This window comes from Cajanus cajan, chromosome 11, assembly GCF_000230855.2.
Source record: "Cajanus cajan strain Asha chromosome 11, NIPB_CcT2T_4, whole genome shotgun sequence".
Classification (NCBI taxonomy): Eukaryota; Viridiplantae; Streptophyta; class Magnoliopsida; order Fabales; family Fabaceae; genus Cajanus; species Cajanus cajan.
The window spans coordinates 9,833,854-9,853,818 of NC_138527.1; the positions used below are offsets into that span (position 1 = coordinate 9,833,854).

Here is a 19,965-nt window from a genome sequence, read left to right on the forward strand (position 1 = left end):
CTGAATATTATTCTTGTAATTGAAATTGATTAAGAAATTAGTAATATAAAATCAACCTTGTTTACAAGTGAATGATTTGCTGCATTTAAATTGAAATTATGATATATTGATATTGTTTCTTGTAATCTGCTATAATTTGTTAAATCAAATTGAGTAAAGGTTGAGTTTTAGATATCTTGGTAGGTTTTGATCAAGAAATTTCAAAATTAGAGTCATCTTAAGATAGAATCTATTCAACCCCCTTCTAGATTCTAGTAAACTGGGACCAACAATTGGTATCAAGAGCTTAGAACTTGTTAGTTAGTTAAGTTAGATCCACAAACTCCTTAGGATGGCTAGTAATCAATTACTGTTTGCTAAAGGTGTCTCTATAAACAAACCTCATTTCTTTTGTGGGGATAATTACCCCTTTTGAAAATTAAGAATGAAAATCTTTATGGAATCTGTTCATAGAAGTATATGGCAAGTTGTGATTACCAAATACAAAACTCCTACTAAAACCAAAAACGGAAAAGAGATAGAAAAACTTTTTGATAGCTGGGATCAAAATGAGATTAAAAGAGTAGAAATTGATGCAAATGCATTAATTATAATACATTCTACATTAAATTTTGAAGAATTTTTTAGAATTTCAACTTGTATAACAACTAAAGAAGCATGTGACTTGATTTAAGTGACGCATGAAGGAACTCCTGAAGTTAGACGTGCTAGAAAGAATACTCTCATCCAAGAATATGAGACTTTTAGAATGACACAAGGAGAAACCATCATGGACATACAAAAGAGGTTTACTCACATTATCAACCACTTGAAAGACTTAGAAAAGATCTTTGAGGAAGAAGAAGTGAATGTCAAGGTCCTAAAGTCACTAAATAGAAGATGGCAACATACGGTGACTATAATCACCGAATCTAAGAATCTGGCTCAAATGAGAAGTGTTGAGTTATTTGGGAAACTTAGAGAATATGAAATGAACATGACAAGAATGGCTAAAGAAGAACAAAAAGTTAAGAGAGTCAAGGGTCTTGCACTGAAACTGGAAAACTATTCAAGTGAAGAAGAAGAAAGTAATGATAAGGACAAATCTGAACAAGAAGAAATGAATTTAATGGTTAGGAAATTCTGAAAGTTCATGAAAAGGAAGAACAACAAAAAGAAATCCTTAAATCAAGAAAATCTTCAAAAAGGGTGACAACTCCTCTCCTAAATTTACATGTTTTGAATGTGGCAAAGTTGGACACATGAAGACTAGTTGCCCTAATCTAAAGAAGCAAGGACATAAGAAAAAGAAACCTAAGTTCAGATCAAAGAAAAAGAAGGCTTACATAGCATGAGAAGAAAATGACTCAACAACTTCTAGTGAGATGGATAGTGAAGACAAAGCTAATCTATGTCTTATGGCTGAACATGAAGTTGATTATGAGGTAAGCGATTTAGACTCTTTCACATATTCATATGAACAATTACATGAAGTTTTTTGTGAATTGTATAAAGAAGCAAAAAAGTTAGGCTCTCTAAACAGGAAATTGAAAGGAAATATTAAAGAAATGGAATTGAAAATCTCTTTTCTTGAAAAATATATTCATTTGCTTAATTTAGAAATTGATAAATTGAAATTGCCATGTTTAGAATACAAGAACTTATATGTTATTTTGAAAAAGAGAAATGAAGCATTAAAGCTTAAAAGAAAATCCACAACTTCTCACATATCATGTAATTACTACATGAAACCTGGACATAGCTTTTATAAATGCAGGATAAGGAAAGTTGGGGTTCCTAGTGGAAAGTTTGTATGGATTAAAAAAATGAATTATGATTGCACTAACATGCAAGGAACCAGGATCCTTTGGGTACTAAAATAAAGTTATTTTTTTTAATTGTAGGTGTGCTTGAGAGCCAAGCAAATAATATGGTATCTAGACAACGGCTGCTCAAGACATATGATAGGGGATAAAAGCAAGTTTGTATCCCTACAAGAAAGAGAAAGTGGAACCATAAAATATGGAGATAATAACAAAGGCAAAATACCATGATCAGGTACTGTCGGTAACTCTTCTAATACCCTTATTGAAGATGTTCTATATGTAGAAGGTCTAAAATATAATTTTCTTAGTATTAGACAACTTTGTGATAAAAAATTCAATGTCTCCTCTAATAATCAATGTTGTCTGGTGTGTGATAAGTCAACCAATGAAACATTGTTCGTTGGTAAAAGTATTTATAACATATACATCTTAGACTTAGACAATAATGCATCCAATATTGCATGTCTTTCCTCCAATGATGACTTAACATGGTTATTGCATAGATGCATTGCTCATATAAATGTAGATCAACTAAATAAACTTGCTTCTAAAAATCTAGTTAAAGGTCTACCTAAAATCAAGTTCTTAGAAGAATGACTTTGTGATGCATGTCAAAAGGGAAAGCAATCTAGAACTTCTTTTAAAAATAAGAAAATTGTTTCTACTTTTAGACCACTTGAACTTTTGCATATGGATTTTTTTGGGCCATCAAGAACCATGAGTTTAGGTGGCAACACATATGGGTTAGTCATAATAGATGACTTCTATAGATTTACATGGGTTGCATTTCTATCTCATAAAGACAATGCTTTTAAAACCTTCAAAATTATTGTGAAAAAATTCAAAATGAAAAGGATTTGAAAATTAAGTCTTTGAAAAGTGATCATGGTGGTGAATTTCAAAATGAAAATTTTCACAAATTTAGGGAAAAATATGGGATAACTCACAATTTTTCTGCTTCTAGAACTCCACAACAAAACGGAGAGGTAGAACGGAAAAATAGATCTCTAATAGAGCTAGCGACGACCATGTTAAATGAAAATGTTTTACCAAAATATTTTTGGGCAGATGCATTAAATACTGCATGCTATGTTCTAAATAAAATCGTGATAAGACTCTTTTTAAAGAAAACACCATATGAGCTTTGCAAAGATAAAAAGCCTATCTCACATTTTAAAGTGTTTGGTTGCAAGTGTTTTATTTTGAATAATGACAAAGAAACTCTTGAAAAGTTTGATGCCAAGGTTGATGAAGGTGTTTTTATTGGGTACTTTGCAACTAGCAAGGCATATAGGATCTTTAATAAGATATCTTTAGTTGTAGAAGAATCCATTCATGTTAAATTCCCTCAAGAAGGGAAGTTTGCTAAATGATGAGGATGAGATAGGTAACAACAATACACAGCGAGAAGAGCAAAGCAAAGAGCAACAACATCAACTTACATCAACTGCTAGAACTCTTTTACCCAAAGAATGGAAGAAACCAAGAGATCTATCTCTGGACAACATCATAGGTGATATAGATAAGGGAGTCTTTACTAGACATTCTCTTAATCTCTTCTGTGATGATATGGCATTTGTCTCTTAAGTTAAACCATCATGTATTGAGCATGCTTTAAAAAATGACTTTTGGTTAATGGCTATGCATGATGAACTGAATCAATTTAAGAGAAACAATGTATGGGACTTAGTTCCCTCCAATAAAGATATGAAGATCATAGGTACTAAATGAGTTTTTAGAAATAAACTAAATGAGGATGGTGTAATAATAAAAAAAAAAGCTAAACTAGTTGCTAAAGGTTATAATCAACAAGAAGGAATAGATTATGATGAAACCTATGCACTGATAGCTAGACTAGAAGCTGTAAGGCTTTTGCTCGCATTTGCATGTGTTTATGATTTCAAATTATATCAAATAGATGTCAAAAGCGCATTTTTAAATGGCTTTATAGATGAAGAAGTGTATGTATCCCAACCCCCTGGTTTTATTGATTGCAAATTGCCTAAACATGTATACAAGCTTAAGAAAGCATTGTATGGGCTTAAACAAGCTCCTAGGCAATGGTATGAAAGGTTGAGCAAGTTTCTCTTGTCTCATGACTTTCATAGAGACAATGTTGACAAAACATTTTTCATAAAGAGAGCCTCTAAAGATATTTTGTTAGTTCAAGTTTATGTAGATGATATAATCCTTGGATCAAATAACACATTTCTTTGTGAGGAATTTGTTTCAAGTATGCAGGACGAGTTTGATATGCCAATAATGGGAGAACTCAGTTTCTTCTTAGGACTACAAGTCAAACAAATGAAGTAGAAAAATTTTCTACATCAAACCAAATATAGCAAAGAGCTACTAAAGAAGTTTGACATGGAGAATTGCAAAATTTCAAACATCCCTATGTCCACTAACTGCTATATAGATAATGATGTTTCAAAAAAGGAAGTAGAAGAAATAAGATACAGAGGAATCATTGGATCTCTCTTATATCTCACAGCAAGCAGGCCAGATATAATGTTCAGTGTGTGTGTGTATATGCTAGATTCTAATCTACTCCTAAGGAATCACACTTGAAAGTTATGAAAAAGATAATGAAGTATCTCAATGGAACTCTCAATGTAGGATTATGATATCCTAAAGGTACATCTCCTTCCTTAATTGGATTTTTTGACTCTGACTTTGTGGGTTGCAAGTTAAATAGAAAAAGCACTAGCGGTACATGTCATATATTTAGAGAGTGTCTTGTATCTTGGCATAACAAGAAACAAGCTTGTGTAGCACTTTCTATAGTTGAAGCTGAATATATAGCAGCTGGAAGTTGCTATGCACAATCAATATGTATCAAGCATCAACTTCAAGACTTAGGATTGAAGCTAGATCACATTCCACTGAAATGTGAGAATACAAGTGCTATCAACATCTCAAAGAATCCAATTATGCACTCTAGAATAAAGCATATTGAAGTTCAACATCATTTTATAAGAGACCATGTGGAGAAAGGTGATTGTAATATTGAGTTTGTTGATTCGGAGAATCAATTAGCTGATATATTCACGAAGCCATTACCAAAGGAAAGATTTTACAAGCTTAGAACAAATCTTGGTATCATTAGTGAGTATAATCTTGCCTAATCACAATATATATACTTGTGTATTTGATAATTATGTGAATCTTGTATGAAAACCATATATGTTTGATTGTTCATACTCAAGATCACACTATTAGACTAGAAAACAAATTTTTCTCTGTAATAATTGATTACCACACGGGTTAACCGATTACTATTGAGAAAATAGGTGATATTGGTCATGCTTCATCGTGTTAATCGATTACTACTTCAAATAATCAATTACCTTGGCAATAAATAGAGTTTTTTTGGTATATGCTCTTTATGATAATCGATTTCCATATATAGTAATCGATTACCCTGCACCTTGTAACCAAAAATACATCTTACCTTATCGAGATAATTGATTACCACAGGTGATAATTGATTACTTGCGACATAACTGTTGAAAAACCCTTCATTTCTAAACCCTTGAACTTCCAATAACCTTCGAAAATTGCAACCTTACACTTCCAAACCTTTTCTCTCTCACACATTCTCACACTTAAACCCTAACCAAAATCTTTCTAAAATCAAAACCCCCCTCTTGTGTGTTCTTTAATCTACAATGGAAGATCTTGGAAGAGGCAAAAGAGTAAAGCATAGGGCGAATTGAGATTACCCATAACCTTTCAAACCAACTCAAGGAGAATCCTCTACAAGAAGAAAGAGAAAAGAACTTTCTCCGGCTGAATTTGAGGAAGACTCTCAACACCACTAGTTCTCAACCAAGACTCAAGAGGAAACTTTCAATGAATCATTTGCTTGCAAAGACCTTGTTCCACCAAAGGTATTCTACCCCTCTTGGCTGACAAAAGAAGGTTTTAATTTTCAAAGTTTGCTAACTGCTCAAGGTCCAGATAAGTTTATTATTAAGTCAAACGAAGCAATTCCCAGTAAGCTATTGAATGAAACAAATATAATGCATATTGTTATTTCTAACGAGTGCGTTAGTGCTTTAGATAAACATAAGTACAGGCAAGATGAATACCAGAGTATATGCATGTACCACTTGTCACACCAGAACCAAGACAAAAGTGAACTAAGCACCGGGTCTAATCAAAAGAAGGATATACACTAGACAAAGCTACCCATAAAGAACAGAGCACGAACAAACAAGAGAAAGGGCAAAAAGACATCAGATGAAGAGATTAAATCCAACACAAGAAGGAAAATAATGAAGTCTCAGACGATACAAGACTACAGACAATGGAAAAAATCACTCTAGACAAAGTTAAAAGTGTGCACAGCTGACCAGACAAAATGAAAAGTCAAAGTCCATCTCTTAGACAGAGACTCAAATTTCCAGATGAAAACAAAAAATGTTGAATTACGTCTGAACTCTACCACATCACGACGAGAAGTATTGCTTATCATCCACACTCTCAGAAGAACACATGAAGTCATCAAAAATATAAGAAGAGAGAAGAAAAAAGTGGACTAGCCCTTATCCACAAGTCAAAGTTGCGTATGTTAGAGCAAGTACACCTACCAGTCAGTAAAAGACAACACCTCTGCAGTTACAATGCCAGGAAAGTACAGATATGCCTAGGTTATGATTGAAGTCAGACATAGAAGTAAACAAACAGTACAAAAAGACTTCACATAACATAGATTTAGCGAGCAAATATTTAATGCAAGATAAAATGCATTAAATACAAGATCTACAAAGCCTGGACACACTAAAACAAGAAAAATCAGATGATAGGTGGTCAAGCATCAAGATTAGGTCTGATAAAAAATATAAGAACATTCAACAAACACTAGACGAGGCATACTACAAGTCAAATCCTTGAAGTATCAGATGAAAAGCCAAAACAGGGCTAAATCTGAAATAAGACAAAGATGGATTAAACATCAGATGAAACCAGATGATCAACTCAGATAAAAGAACAGTCAAGGCAAGGCACATCATAAGAATCGGACAAATCAAGCTAACTGAATAGAAAAAGTATAATGTGTGCGCCAGACGACTATGTCTAATATCAGATAAAGGTGTGTAAAGGACAACCTCAAGTGCAACATAAGAAAATAGCGAAACATGAGTCAAAGAACAGAAGAAAGTCCACTACGCATAAGACGAAGGACAACACAGACTGAAAGATACTTAATATAGAAGCAAAGTCTGTCCACAATGTTGACCAGATCAAAAGCATCAACATTAAATGCTCAGACGAAGATCACGACTTGAGACGCATATGGACCAACATACATAGACGAAGATTGCCATGAAAGCATCTAAAGAATCAAGTCTTAAAAGACTACTCAGGCATCATCTACAATCACCTAAATGCTCTCAACATGATAGCGTGATGAAAGGAGAAGAAGAAAAGCACGCAAAAGCAAAAACATGCATGTGTCAGAAAAAATACATTACTTTTTTAGAGAAAGACAACGCTCTACAGCTATGTAACCGAAAAAGGACAAAAAGGTTCTTAGGTCTCTGCTAAATGCAGACACTACTGCTAACAAGGCAAAGAAGACTTTATTCAATGTCCATGAATGGCAAGCAAAATTTAATACAAGATCTCAAACATTAAATGAGAAGATTAAACTAGTCATAAACGACTACATCTGCTTCAACAGACACTTGCAACGGGCAAATTCTACAGAACAATATATATATATCACTACCTCAAACCTTGAAAGGTTGGCTTTTGCATTTTTAACCAGAGTGATATCAAGCCCACGAAGCAACGAACCTAGAGATAGAGAGTATAGAGTCAAATGTACCATAGTGGATTCATCTCTGTAGACTAAGAAGTTCCAAGTGCATCTTAGGAACATGAACCTTAGTGAGTGTATTCATTTTTGTATCCTCTCTGTGAGAGTAAACCATACACTCAATCGTTGTAAGACTAAGGTTGCATACCTTAGTGAGTGTACCAAATCATGTATCCTCTCTATGAGAGTAACCCAAACACTCAAATTAAATTTGTTTAGTCATCATATGTAAAGCCTGAAGAGGCTAGGAAAAGAATACTTGTAAAGCCTAGAGAGGCTTGTCAAAGAATACTCACTACGAGTCAGAAGTGGTTGATTAAAGAATACTAGCGTCGATGAGTGAAGTTGACGGGCCCGGAGTTGGTCGACAATACTCACTAAGAGCCAGAAGTGACTGAGCAAAGAATACTAGCGCTAGTCATGAATCTAGTGGGCTAGGAGTTGGTCGATAATAATCTTTGAGAGCTAGAAGTGGCTGAGCAAAGAATACTAGCGCTAGTGGTGAATCTAGCGGGCCAAGAGTTGGTCAAGAATACTCAATGGGAGCCAAAAGTGGCTGAGCAAAGAATACTAGCGTCAGCGAGTGAAGTTGACAAACTAGGAGTGGTTGAGAATACTTGGACCAGGAGTGTTCGTGACCTGGATGGTCTAGAATACTCATTGCTAGCCTGAGGAGGCTGATTAAAGTATACTAGGACCAATGAGTGAAGTTGGCCGACCAGGAGTGGTCGTGACCTGGGTGGTCTATAATACTCACTACGAGCCTGAAGAGGCTGAACAAACAATACTTGTATTTCATTGAATATCTAGTGAAACCCTTCATTTGAAGGATACTGGACGTAACTCAGTTTGAGTGACCAGTATAAAATACTTGCACTATGCTTTAATGTTTTCAGACGCACTTTTATTTGAGTGATTTAAATTACTGAAAACTTCATCTAATGCTTATTTTCTATTAAAACTATCTTCAGATGAAAACCACACTTATTCAATTCGTTATCTAAAAGAATGGTTTTCATTTAAGAAGCATTTCCCTTAAGCAGACGATAAACTCCAGATGCAAAAGTATTTGTTGAACCAATCCTGGGCAGTTCCAATTTATTATTCATTAACATTATTTTACTGGACGAAAAAGAGCCTTCTTGCAAAAATGTTTTTAAAATTCCTTTGTTCACATACACACACATATTCAACCCCCCTTCTATGTATTTTTCATCTAACTTCATTTATCAATCTGAATGGACTCTACTATCAAGACCTGGTTCGTGTCTTTTACTCTAATTTACACAAGAATGATGATTGTGTTATGGTTTCTGAAGTTAATGGTGTAACCATTACTCTGACTGAGGATGTTTACGACAAGGTGGCTAGATTGAAAAGAACTAGTATTATTCCTAATTTTGCTAATCTAAAAAGAAAAAGGTCTTGAGATTAACAAAGATGTTTTCTTTGAAAGCATGCTAAGAGACGTTTTTGCTTGGGAAGTAGACAAAGCTGCAAAGAAAAGGAACAGTAATAAGGTCACATATAATGCATGTGGTTTATTTACTGAAGATAGGCTGCTACATTATTGTATCTCATGGGTTTTGGCTGCCCTTAAAAATGTAATTAAAGTTAATTGGATTTATGTGTTGGAAGACACAATTTTGAAGACTAAAACACTTATGGACTACAAATGTCCTTATTCTCTATTCATTAGCAAGGTTCTTGCTCATTACAATGTACCTCTGCTAAGTGAAGCAAGAGAAGTAACAAGGGATGCTCATGATGTGAAGGATAAAGCCCTCAAAATGATGAAATTGGTTAAGATTGCTGGAAAATGGAGAGACAAGGATGAAGTCGCTCAAGCTAATGTAGATGAACCATTGGAAGCTGAAGCTGAACCTGAAGAAAAACCATTATTTGTATTTGAATTGTCAGCGCTAGCTAAGCTGGATGATATTAAGGAAACTCAAAGGCGTGACTACAATGAGTTGAAGGCTTGTTTTGAGTCTATCTCTAAGCGCATGGACGCAATGAACATACCATACCCTGATGATGACCCACACATATAGGCACTGCATAGTTCATTTTGCATTTTGTTATGTTTTCTGTTATTTTAATTTTTGAACATTCTAATGGGTTGTAATATTTTTAATATTACATACTTTGAACAATTTATGTCATGGATCTATTTTAAATTTTAATATGGTTCTATTTGGATTCATTTCTATATATTTGTTATGTCTTATATATTGCAAATCTTATTTCTCTCTGTTAATTTTGGTTTGGTTAAGCCAAATAGGGGAAGAAAAGAATGAGCTTATATGTGAATGAGCGATTTGAATAAATGAGCTTATATGTGAATGAATGGTTAAAGCACAACATTTGTGAGTTCAATATATTACTTAACTTGTTTTTGTTGGAATCTTTTCTATATGAGTTTTGCAGATAGATCATCAAGCAAACACAAGGAATCTATTCAAGACATGTCATTTATCTTATTTAGATATTTGGCTCATCAAAACCAAAAAGGGGGAGATTGTTAAAGATGATGGGACATCTTGAAGACTCCTGAAGATTGTTTTAGTTTTGATGATATGTTATATAGATGTTTCTTAATCCTATGCAAAAGGATATTGTATTGATTGTAATAGATAAAGGCATGTGTGTTTGTTTATGTTTGATGATGATGATGATGATGAATGCTTAATTCAAGAACTAATCATGTTTTTTAAGAAACCAAGAATTTGATTTCTTAGTATTTCCATGTGTAGACATAAAGTAATAGATTATCATGAAAAGTAATTTACTACCAAGTGTTTAAACATAGAAATATGACTTGATTCAAGCAAGAGTTTTCAAGGTAACATTGTTAATCAATTACCATTCAGGGTAATAGATTACCAAGCCTATTACTGGAAAAGGATATTCAAATGTCCTCTACGTTAATAGATTACCAAATTTGTTATTGAAAAATGATTTTAAAGTATTTTTTGAGGTAACAGATTACCGAAGATGGTAATAGATTAAAACAGAGTGTCTTGCTCGAAATAAGGCTAGAAAATCAAAGTTTTCATCGGTATAATCGATTACCACTTGAGATAATTGATTACCACAGAATGAAACTCAATTATGGGTATTAGAAAGCTCGGGATAATCGATTACCACATCCCGTAATCGATTACTCTAGTAGTTTTATGTTCCTGGTTCAATTTTAAAGAGTTGGTAACATATTACCATATCAGATAACAGATTACCTCTGTTATTACTCTTTATAACTAAATCACATCTTGCACTTTAAATATTTATCTTTTATGAAATTAAAAGAGAAAAATTGGAGAATCCTTTTGAAAAAATAACATTAGAGAAAAAGATTACTTTTAAAAACAAGAATCAAGGCTAATCAAAGAATTTTTCTGAAATATCAAGAAGTACAAAGATTGAACACGAGTTCTTGAAAGAAGAAATGCAAGAAGTATATTCAATTGTGAAAGATCAATATCTACACGAAATTAGGTGATATCTTTATGATCTTTAACCTATAATTTTTTTTAATGGTGTATCTCTTGAGATAGAGTGTCTCAATAAAAGATCTTGAAATCTTGAGTGGGATTTCTCAAGTAATTTCTGTGGGGCACAAAAATTATGTTTTTCGGTCTTGTAGTGTCAAGATTGATGTATGTTTAAATTCTTCTAATATTGTGTGTGCATGGTGTTTGTAAATAATATTATAGTGAATGATTTTTTATTTAATGGGGTGCTAAATCAGAGAAAATTGGATGTAGGCCAAGTGGGTGGCTAAACCAATATAAATTTCTGTGTTCTTAATCTTTTTACCCTTATCTTTTTAATAATCTTGTTATGAATCTGATTGAAGATTTTAAAGATTTGTGAGATATGTTATTTCAATTATCTCTTGTACTCTGAATATTATTCTTGTAATTAAAATTGATTAAGAAATTGGGAATATAAAATCAACCTTATTTACAAGTGAATGATTTGTTGCATTTAAATTGAAATTCATATATATGTATTGTTATTGTTTCTTGTAATTTTCTATAATTTGTTAAATCAAATTGAGTAAAGGTCGAGTTTTAGATATCTTGGTAGGTTTTGATCAAGAAATTTTGAAATTAGAGTCATGTTAGGATAAAATCTATTCAACCCTCCCCTTCTAGATTCTAGTAAACTGAGACCAACAACTTGTGGTGTAATTATTCTTAAATGTTAGTGTGTTAAGATATTGTGGGGATTTATTAGGGTTAATCATATCTTAACTAATTATATTATATTATATTATACCATATCAGGTAAACCCTTATTTTTTATTATAAATAAAAGTTGTGTATGCTAAAGATTTACACATAATTCCTAAATCAAAACATGGTATCTAGAGCTTAATTTTTTCTAAAGCGTGAATAGTACCACAGTGCGAACATTACCACTACATGACGTCATTTTTCGACAACCCATTGGCTATAGTCAGTTGCCTTTGATGACCCTGTAAGGCTTCGTTTGGCCTTTACTTAACCCTATTTGGTTTTGGTCCCTCTTTGCCTCCCATGGCTGCTCCCGCTTCCACTTCGTCCACAACGTTTACCAATGTTGCCCAAGTGACCAATGTTGTCTCTCCTATAGATGTCACTATTTATGCCTCTCACTATCATGATTTGCTTCAGTTTTAGGCAAGCCAACAATCTGCCTTACCTTCCACTACTATGACTCAATCTGGTAATTTTGTAGCTTTTATTTCTCAGTCTTTTTTTTTTGGACATTGGATTCTTGACTTCAATGCTTTTGATCATATGATTGGTAACCAATCATTTCTCTCTCACTTTTCTTTATCAACCTCCTTTCCATCTATTACTCTTGTAGATGGCTCTCAGATTAAAGTTCATGGCATTGGTCAAACACATCCACTCCCTAACCTCCCTTTGCATTATGTCTTGTTTGTTCCTGGTTGTCCTTTTAATTTAATTTTCATTAGTAAACTCACTTGCACCCTTAATTTCTCTAACTTGTTTGTCAATAATTCTATTCTTGTTCAGGATCGGCGTATTGGACGGATGATTGGAACAAGACATGAGTCTGCGGGATTAAATCGTCTTTCACCATTGATTATTTATGTCTCCATTTTTGTTGATCTTGCTCATCAATGCCTTGGTCACCCCAACTCAAAGAAATTGCGTCTTTTAGTTCCTAGTTTTTCTTCGATTAAATCCATCCAGTGTGAGTCGTGTCAGTTAGGGAAACATGTCCATTAGTCTTATAAATCCAATGTCAATAAATGTATTGCGTCACCTTTTACTCTGGTTCACTATGATATTTGGGGACCTAGTTGAGTCAGTTCAACTTTAGGTTATTCTTATTTTGTTACGCTTGTTGATATTTTTTGCATTGCACTATGGTTTTCTTAATAAAATATCGTTATGAAAATATTTTTCAGTTTTTCCACTGAAATTGCTGCTTAAATTGGGATGTCAATTAAAATTTTGTGCCCTGATAATGCAAAGAATATTTGTCTTCCAAATTCTAGTTTTTTTCTCTCCTCATAGGGTATTCTTCATCAAATCTCTTGTGCTTATACATCACAACAAAATAGTGTTGTTGAGCACAAAAATCTTCATTTGGTTGAAACAACTCATACTCTTCTCCTTCATCATAAAGTTCCACTTCCCTTCTAGGGCGATGTGATTCTCACTATATGTTACTTGATTAATTGCATGCCTTCCTCTACCTTCAACAATCAAATTCCATACACCATCTTGTATCCACAACATGACCTCTATCTTGTCCCACTTTGTGTCTTTGAATGTACATGTTTTGCCCATGATCTCACCCCAAGAAGAGATAAACTATTTGCACGGTCTCTTAAGTGTGTCTTTCTTGGGTATTCTCGTCTCCAAAAAGGATATCGTTGCTTCTGTCCACAACTTCAATGGTACCTTGTATCTGTTGACATCCCTTTCTTTGAGTCCTCACCTTTCTTCTCTAAGTTTGTTGACAATCATCCTCCTCTAAATGTTCAACCTAATGTTCCAATGCCATTTGTAGTAATTGATCCACCACCATTACTTGTTTATTAATGAAGGACACGACATCCACACATGGTTTCACATACACATCCTCTAACATCATCTCTTGCTTGAAACGGTCATCCGACAACGCTCCTTGCACTTAAAGCTCCTTTACTCGAGCTTCTCATTATTATCCACAAAGGTATTCGATCTACCATAATCCTAACCCTTTATATGCATGTACTCTTTCTTATCATCGATTGTCTCCTTCCTATTTTTATTTTGCTTCCTCTTTGGGTTTTGTTGTTATTCCTAGGTCTACAATTGAAGCTATGGCTGATTATAGGTGGAGACAAGCGATATTGGATGAAATGGATGCTTTACCGTCTAGTGCATGGGAGTTGGTGCCTTTTCCTCCTAACAAGTCTACAATTGGTTGTTGATGGGAGTACACGATGAAGGTTGCATCAAATGGAAGTATTGATCGCTTTAAAACACACTTGGTTGCCAAGAGCTATACTCAAATATATGGCCATGATTATGGGGATACTTTATCTCGTGTAGCCAACATGACTTTTGTTCATTTGTTTCTTGCTATGACGGCCATTCATCATTGGCCATTGCGCTAGTTGGACATTAAAAATGCATTTTTAGATGGTGAATTATATGAAGAGGTCTATATGGACCAGTCCCCCTGCTTTACTACTTCTTATCAACCTCACCTTGTATGTCGCCTCCATCATTCTATTTATGGCCCGAAACAATCTCCTCGTACTTGGTTTGGTCACTTCAGCTTAGCCTTAATTGAGTTCAGTATGACTCAATGTGAGGTTGACCACTCTGTTTTCTTTCTTCACTCTTCATTTGGTCTTTGCACTTATTTTGTGGTATATGTTGATGACATTGTCATTACTGGTGATGACTCTGATGGTATTTGTCATCTCAAATCTCACCTTCAACACCAGTTTCAGATGAAAGACCTCGACCCTTTGAAATATTTTTTGGGGATTGAGGTTGCTCAATCTGCTTCCAATATTGTCATTTTCTAGTGAAAATATGCTCTTAACATTCTCATCAAGTCTAGTATGGTTGATTATTGCCCTAGTGCCACTTTGATGGACCCCAACGTCAAGCTTCTTTCGGGTCAAAGGGAGCCATTAGATGACTCGAAAAGATATCGTAGACTCATTGATAGACTCAATTATCTAACTATCACCAGGCCAGACATTGCATTCCAATGTGGTAAGCCAATTTATCAACGATCCTCATAATAGCCATTGGACTACAATCACGAGCAGTGGCGGACCTTTTAAGGGACAGGGGGGAGCCACGGCTCCCCCAAACTTTTTTTAAAATATTTTTTTATATATTTATATATATATATATATATATATATATATTCATTTTATAATTATTTTATAAAATGTTTAGTAAATAATATTTTTTTTTATTTTATTATCATGCATGTTTATTTTGAATAGAGAAAATAAAAAATTGTTATTTTTTTAATTAATAAAAAAATTTATATATATATAAAAAATTAATTTGGCACCCCCAAAGTTTTTATTGAAGTTCCGCCACTGAATTCACGAGGATCCTCAGATATATCAAGAAGGCACCAAATTATGGAATCCTATATGAAGACAAAGGCAATTCCAAAATTGTCTGTTACTCTGATGTTGATTGGGTAGGATCACCATCTAATAAAAGGTCTACCTCAGGCTGTTGTGTTTTGATTGGAGGTAACTTGATTTCATGGAGAAACAAGAAGCAAAATATAGTTGTTAGATTCAATGCAAAAGCAAAATTTTGTGCTATAGCAGTAGTTGTGAGTGAAATTACATGGCTACAATAACTTCTTAAGTAACTCCAAATTGGAGACACTCAAAAAACTAAACTCATCTATGATAATCAAGTTGCTCTTCACATTGCCTCCAATCTGGTCTTCCACAAGCTAACTAAGCACATAGAAATAGGTTGTCATTTTGTAAGAGAGAAAGTGCTCTAAAGAAATATCACAACTAGTGACCAACTAGCAAATGTGTTCACAAAATTGCTTAAAGGGTCAGGGGTTTATTACATTTGTAACAAGCTTGGTGCATATGATATATATGCTGCAACTTGAGAGCGAGTGTTAAGATATTGTGAAGATTTATTAAGATTAATCATATCTTAGCTAATCATATCATATCATATAAATCCTTATTTTTTTTTATTATAAATAAAAGTTATATGTGCTGAATATTTACACACAATTTCTAAATCACAACATAATATTTAATCAATTTCATTTAAACAATTTTATACCTACCTCTTCCGATTCAATAGAAAAAATTAGTTATTTATAAAAATACTAAATAGGAAAAATGTTGTATAAGCATACATGTTATAATTATATTAACCAAATTATTAGATATCTAATGCTAATAGACATTTATTTGGTAAGCATAAAATTTTTATTTTCTCAGAATTTTATAATTATATTAACCAAATTATTAGATGTCTAATGCTAATAGACATTTATTTGGTAAGCATAAAATTTTTATTTACTCAGAATCTAAAATTGAGAATGTTGGTTTCTCACATTTGGCTTATCATACAAAAAATAATATTTCTAGAAAACATGATTTCTTGATAATATTTTTTTATATAGGTTCCCCACCAAAATTATTTCATTAAAGTAGTCGGAATCTAACATTCTTAAGTTAAAACTATTTTACTGCAATAAAAATAATTAATGTAGTAAAAAAATTATTTCCAAGTAATATTTATAAATAGTCCTAAAAATACTTATGACCAATCAAACATATTTAATCATTATTAAGAATTACGATTTCTAAAATATATGATTCTTGGAAACTATGATTCTCCAAACACTCCTAAAAGGATAAAACTCTTAATTAGACATTTGTCCAACTAAAATATTAAGAAGAAAATCTTTAATTCACCACATCAGAGACAAACCCAATCAAAATAAGCATTACAAATTTCAAATAAAACCTTCCGTTTTTTTTTTCCTTAGTGCACCTATTTCTCTTAAATTATTTGAGCATATGCTCATGTAACATGTGTTGTTGTTGTTGTAACAAACCCAGATAAAATAAAATGAAGGTTTTAAAAACACGCTTTAGCTCTTCTTTACCTAAAATTCATCCAAGGTGAATCTCTAATCAAAGATTGTTTAAATACATAAATGGAACCACATTCAATCAATTCAATAAATCAAATCATATATCGATATAGGAGTGATAAAGCGAACCATAGCCCATAGGGCAGGCCAAATATTTTGGCCCACAAAATGGCAAGCCGAGCATAGACTAGCTAAAAAAATTATTTATTTATTATTTTAATATAAATTTAATTAAATCACTTCAAATTTATTTTATATATTATCTGTGATTTATCATACAACAAATTTATTGTACATTTGATTTATTTTATTATAGATAATTTGAGATCTGTTGTGCATCAAATCAAATTATTAGATGTAATTTGAGATCTTTTTCATTATTTAGGGACCAACTTTACATAGATCTTTTAGATACTGAGAAAAAAATATGTTAAAGAATAACTCAAAATAAATATATAATTTTTTTTCTTTTTCTTTTGGTGGACCGACAAACTAACCTGCCAGTCCATCATTAGGCAGAATGGACCAGGATTTACGGCCCATTTTTTCTAGCGGGCCAACCCGATTCAACCCGTTTTTGGTGGGTTAAACTAAGTCTATTTTGTCACCCTGACATACTTATTCAACCCGTTTTTGGTGGGTTAAACTAAGTCTATTTTGTCACCCTGACATACTTGAAACATACTACAGCTCTTTTAATCCTACGATTCATAACAAAAATAGGTACAATGCAGAGTGTAACTAGAAGATTTTATAACAATATAGTAAAAATAAAGTATTTAAAAAGCTGTATGAGAAACTTATATTTTTCATGTTAAGAGCCTGATGCAATTGCTAGTCATTAATGGCAAATTAATTACAGTCACTGGTATCATCACTAAAACAATGGGTACCAATGTAAAAGAATAACAAATGTACTCAGATACATATAACCAACAATGGTGTCCTCAATATAAGGGCAAACAAAAAGAAAATATGTAATGGGATCAAAGAAAATACAAAGCTTTAACACAACCTGAATTTGTTTAATGTACACGGCACAAATCTGTTGCTACAGCCTCAACACCTGGAGATCATTCTCTTAGTAATGTACAGGCATGGTGTGAAGGAGTGTGAGTTCTGTTTTTCATAGCTTGTTAGATTCAGCTGCTACTGATTCAATATACCAAACAATGCTCAGTCAATGTTTGGGGGAGAGTCCTGCAGTTGAATAACTATTGCTCTTTGCTCAACTGGCATCATGAGAAAAAAAGATGCCCCTCCCGTGAAATCCAGTCACAATGAATAATTGAGATATACGAGACTTCCAACAAAATCCTGTCAACCTCCCAAAATTGGGTATTATGCCCTCTCACCAGATGGAAAGGGTAAAAAAATAAAACAATCACAATACTAGTAAAAGGCAGTTAGAAGCAAGGCAGGCTTATAAAATCACAGGAAACAGCAACACCCATAAAATTGTCAATAGATCAAGTTTTCAATGAAGATCTAGATTCATCAGTTCTATTTGCGTGGCACATACAATCAGGGCATGGAAAGCTATATATTGAATCATTTGGTCTTTTTAGCTCAACTCCCTTGGAATCACTGTTTGACCTCATGTTCAGTAAATGACGTTTGAGACTTTTCCATCTGAGAAGTAATCAAAAGGTAGAGAAGTCAGATATATTCTGCTAGCAAGATAAACAGAATGGTACTAAAAACAAGGAACATCTTCTACAAGGGTAGGCATGGTTTGGGTTTACAAAAACGAAATCCAAACCAAAGCGTATTATATGGTTCAGTTTTTCATAACCAAATCACTTTTTCTACTAAACTAGTTTGGAAACAGTTTTAAACTATTATTTGGTTCAACCAGTTTTAAAACCAACAGTTAGTTCCCCATACTAGTTGCCGAACCAGTTTAAAAACTAGTTTTGAAACCCAAAACCAGATTTAGAACTGGTTTCTAAACCAAAAACTAATTTTAAAGCTAGTTTTGACCAAAACCAGTTTTAAAGTCAGTATTTCCCCAAACAGTACATACATTCAGCATCAATCATAGATACAAAAGAGCAAACAAAAAGAAACATAAAAGGCCAAATTTGATACATACTAGAACAGAAAACTGAGTACACGTTTAAGATAAACAGAGAGTTCAAGATAGGAAGAAAAAAAAGTCAAGAATAAAGGCATACAGAAAAGGCCCAATAAATGTCTACTATAGCTATTAAAGTGATATAAAGTCTCTTGTTTTAGCAAATATCCAATTCCAGATATGAGAGACCCACTGGTACAACATTGAATGAAAACAAAACTCCCTATCTTGAGAATTTTACACTTTCCTTAGTTTGCAGAAACTTCATCACCAATTTGACCAGTGTGCATCAATTGCCCACCCTTCTTACAAGCCCCATGTATATTAGCATGTGATTGTGAATTCCCTCCATAAGTATTTATTATAATAATAATAATAATAATAATAATAATAATGACAATCACAATCACAACCACAACCAAATCTTCTAGCATGATCAACATACAATCAACTCCCAAGTGTATCACTTGTCATGAGTAATTCCCCATCTTAGATCAGAGAAAAAAAAACCCACCTTGGAATTTGCTTAATTGTATTCTATATTGACCATCGCCCAGTTGGAGCAAAATAGAACAGAAAATAATATATATTGAAGTAATAATACATACCCAATATTGGTAGTATCAAAGAGTAGAGCCAATTTCCGTTTATCAGGCTTAATTGTCTTAGAGTGTCCACCAAACAAGTATCTTCTGTGGCCCAGTAGAAAATGGGGGAAATTACCACCCTGAGTAGTGACAAACACTTCACTATGAAGACAAACAGTGTAGTCTATAGCAGCCATCCTGGAAGAATAATTCTAGAAAGCAACACAAGTCAAAGTCATAGCACTTAACCCTAGGGTGGATGAGTACTGTAGAGTTTGAATCATGGAATCTGTACCTTAAATGGAGCAAGTTCCTCTTCGGATGCTAGAGTCTCCTTAGTTTGCAAATTAGGAAACATTTCCCATAGTGGGGACATTGTTTTCTCAGCATCATATATTTTTCCAGATGCCAAATAGATAGATGTGTTCTTTGAGAAACCCATTCCCCTCAACATAAGACCAACCTAAAGATATGAAGGAAGGCATAGCCATAATTTAAACAAGGAACAATCATCCAGGAAGCTTTGAAGCTCGTAGCAAG

The 19,965-nt window shown here is 33.3% G+C and overlaps 1 protein-coding gene across 2 annotated transcripts in view; it reads right to left on the reverse strand.

Annotated features, from left to right (window-relative positions):
* Positions 1-17,632: 17,632 nt before the first annotated feature.
* Positions 17,633-19,965, reverse strand: part of LOC109818459 (protein ESMERALDA 1) — a 36,884-nt gene continuing 34,551 nt past the window's right edge. For both annotated transcript variants that reach the window (XM_020383937.3, XM_020383935.3), the window contains exons 8-10: positions 19,721-19,888; positions 19,447-19,637; positions 17,633-18,393 (exon numbers count right to left, since the gene is read on the reverse strand). In XM_020383937.3, coding sequence (XP_020239526.1) covers positions 18,231-18,393; positions 19,447-19,637; positions 19,721-19,888 — 522 coding nt within the window. In that variant the 3' untranslated portion in view covers positions 17,633-18,230. The remainder of the gene's footprint in view (positions 18,394-19,446; positions 19,638-19,720; positions 19,889-19,965) is intronic.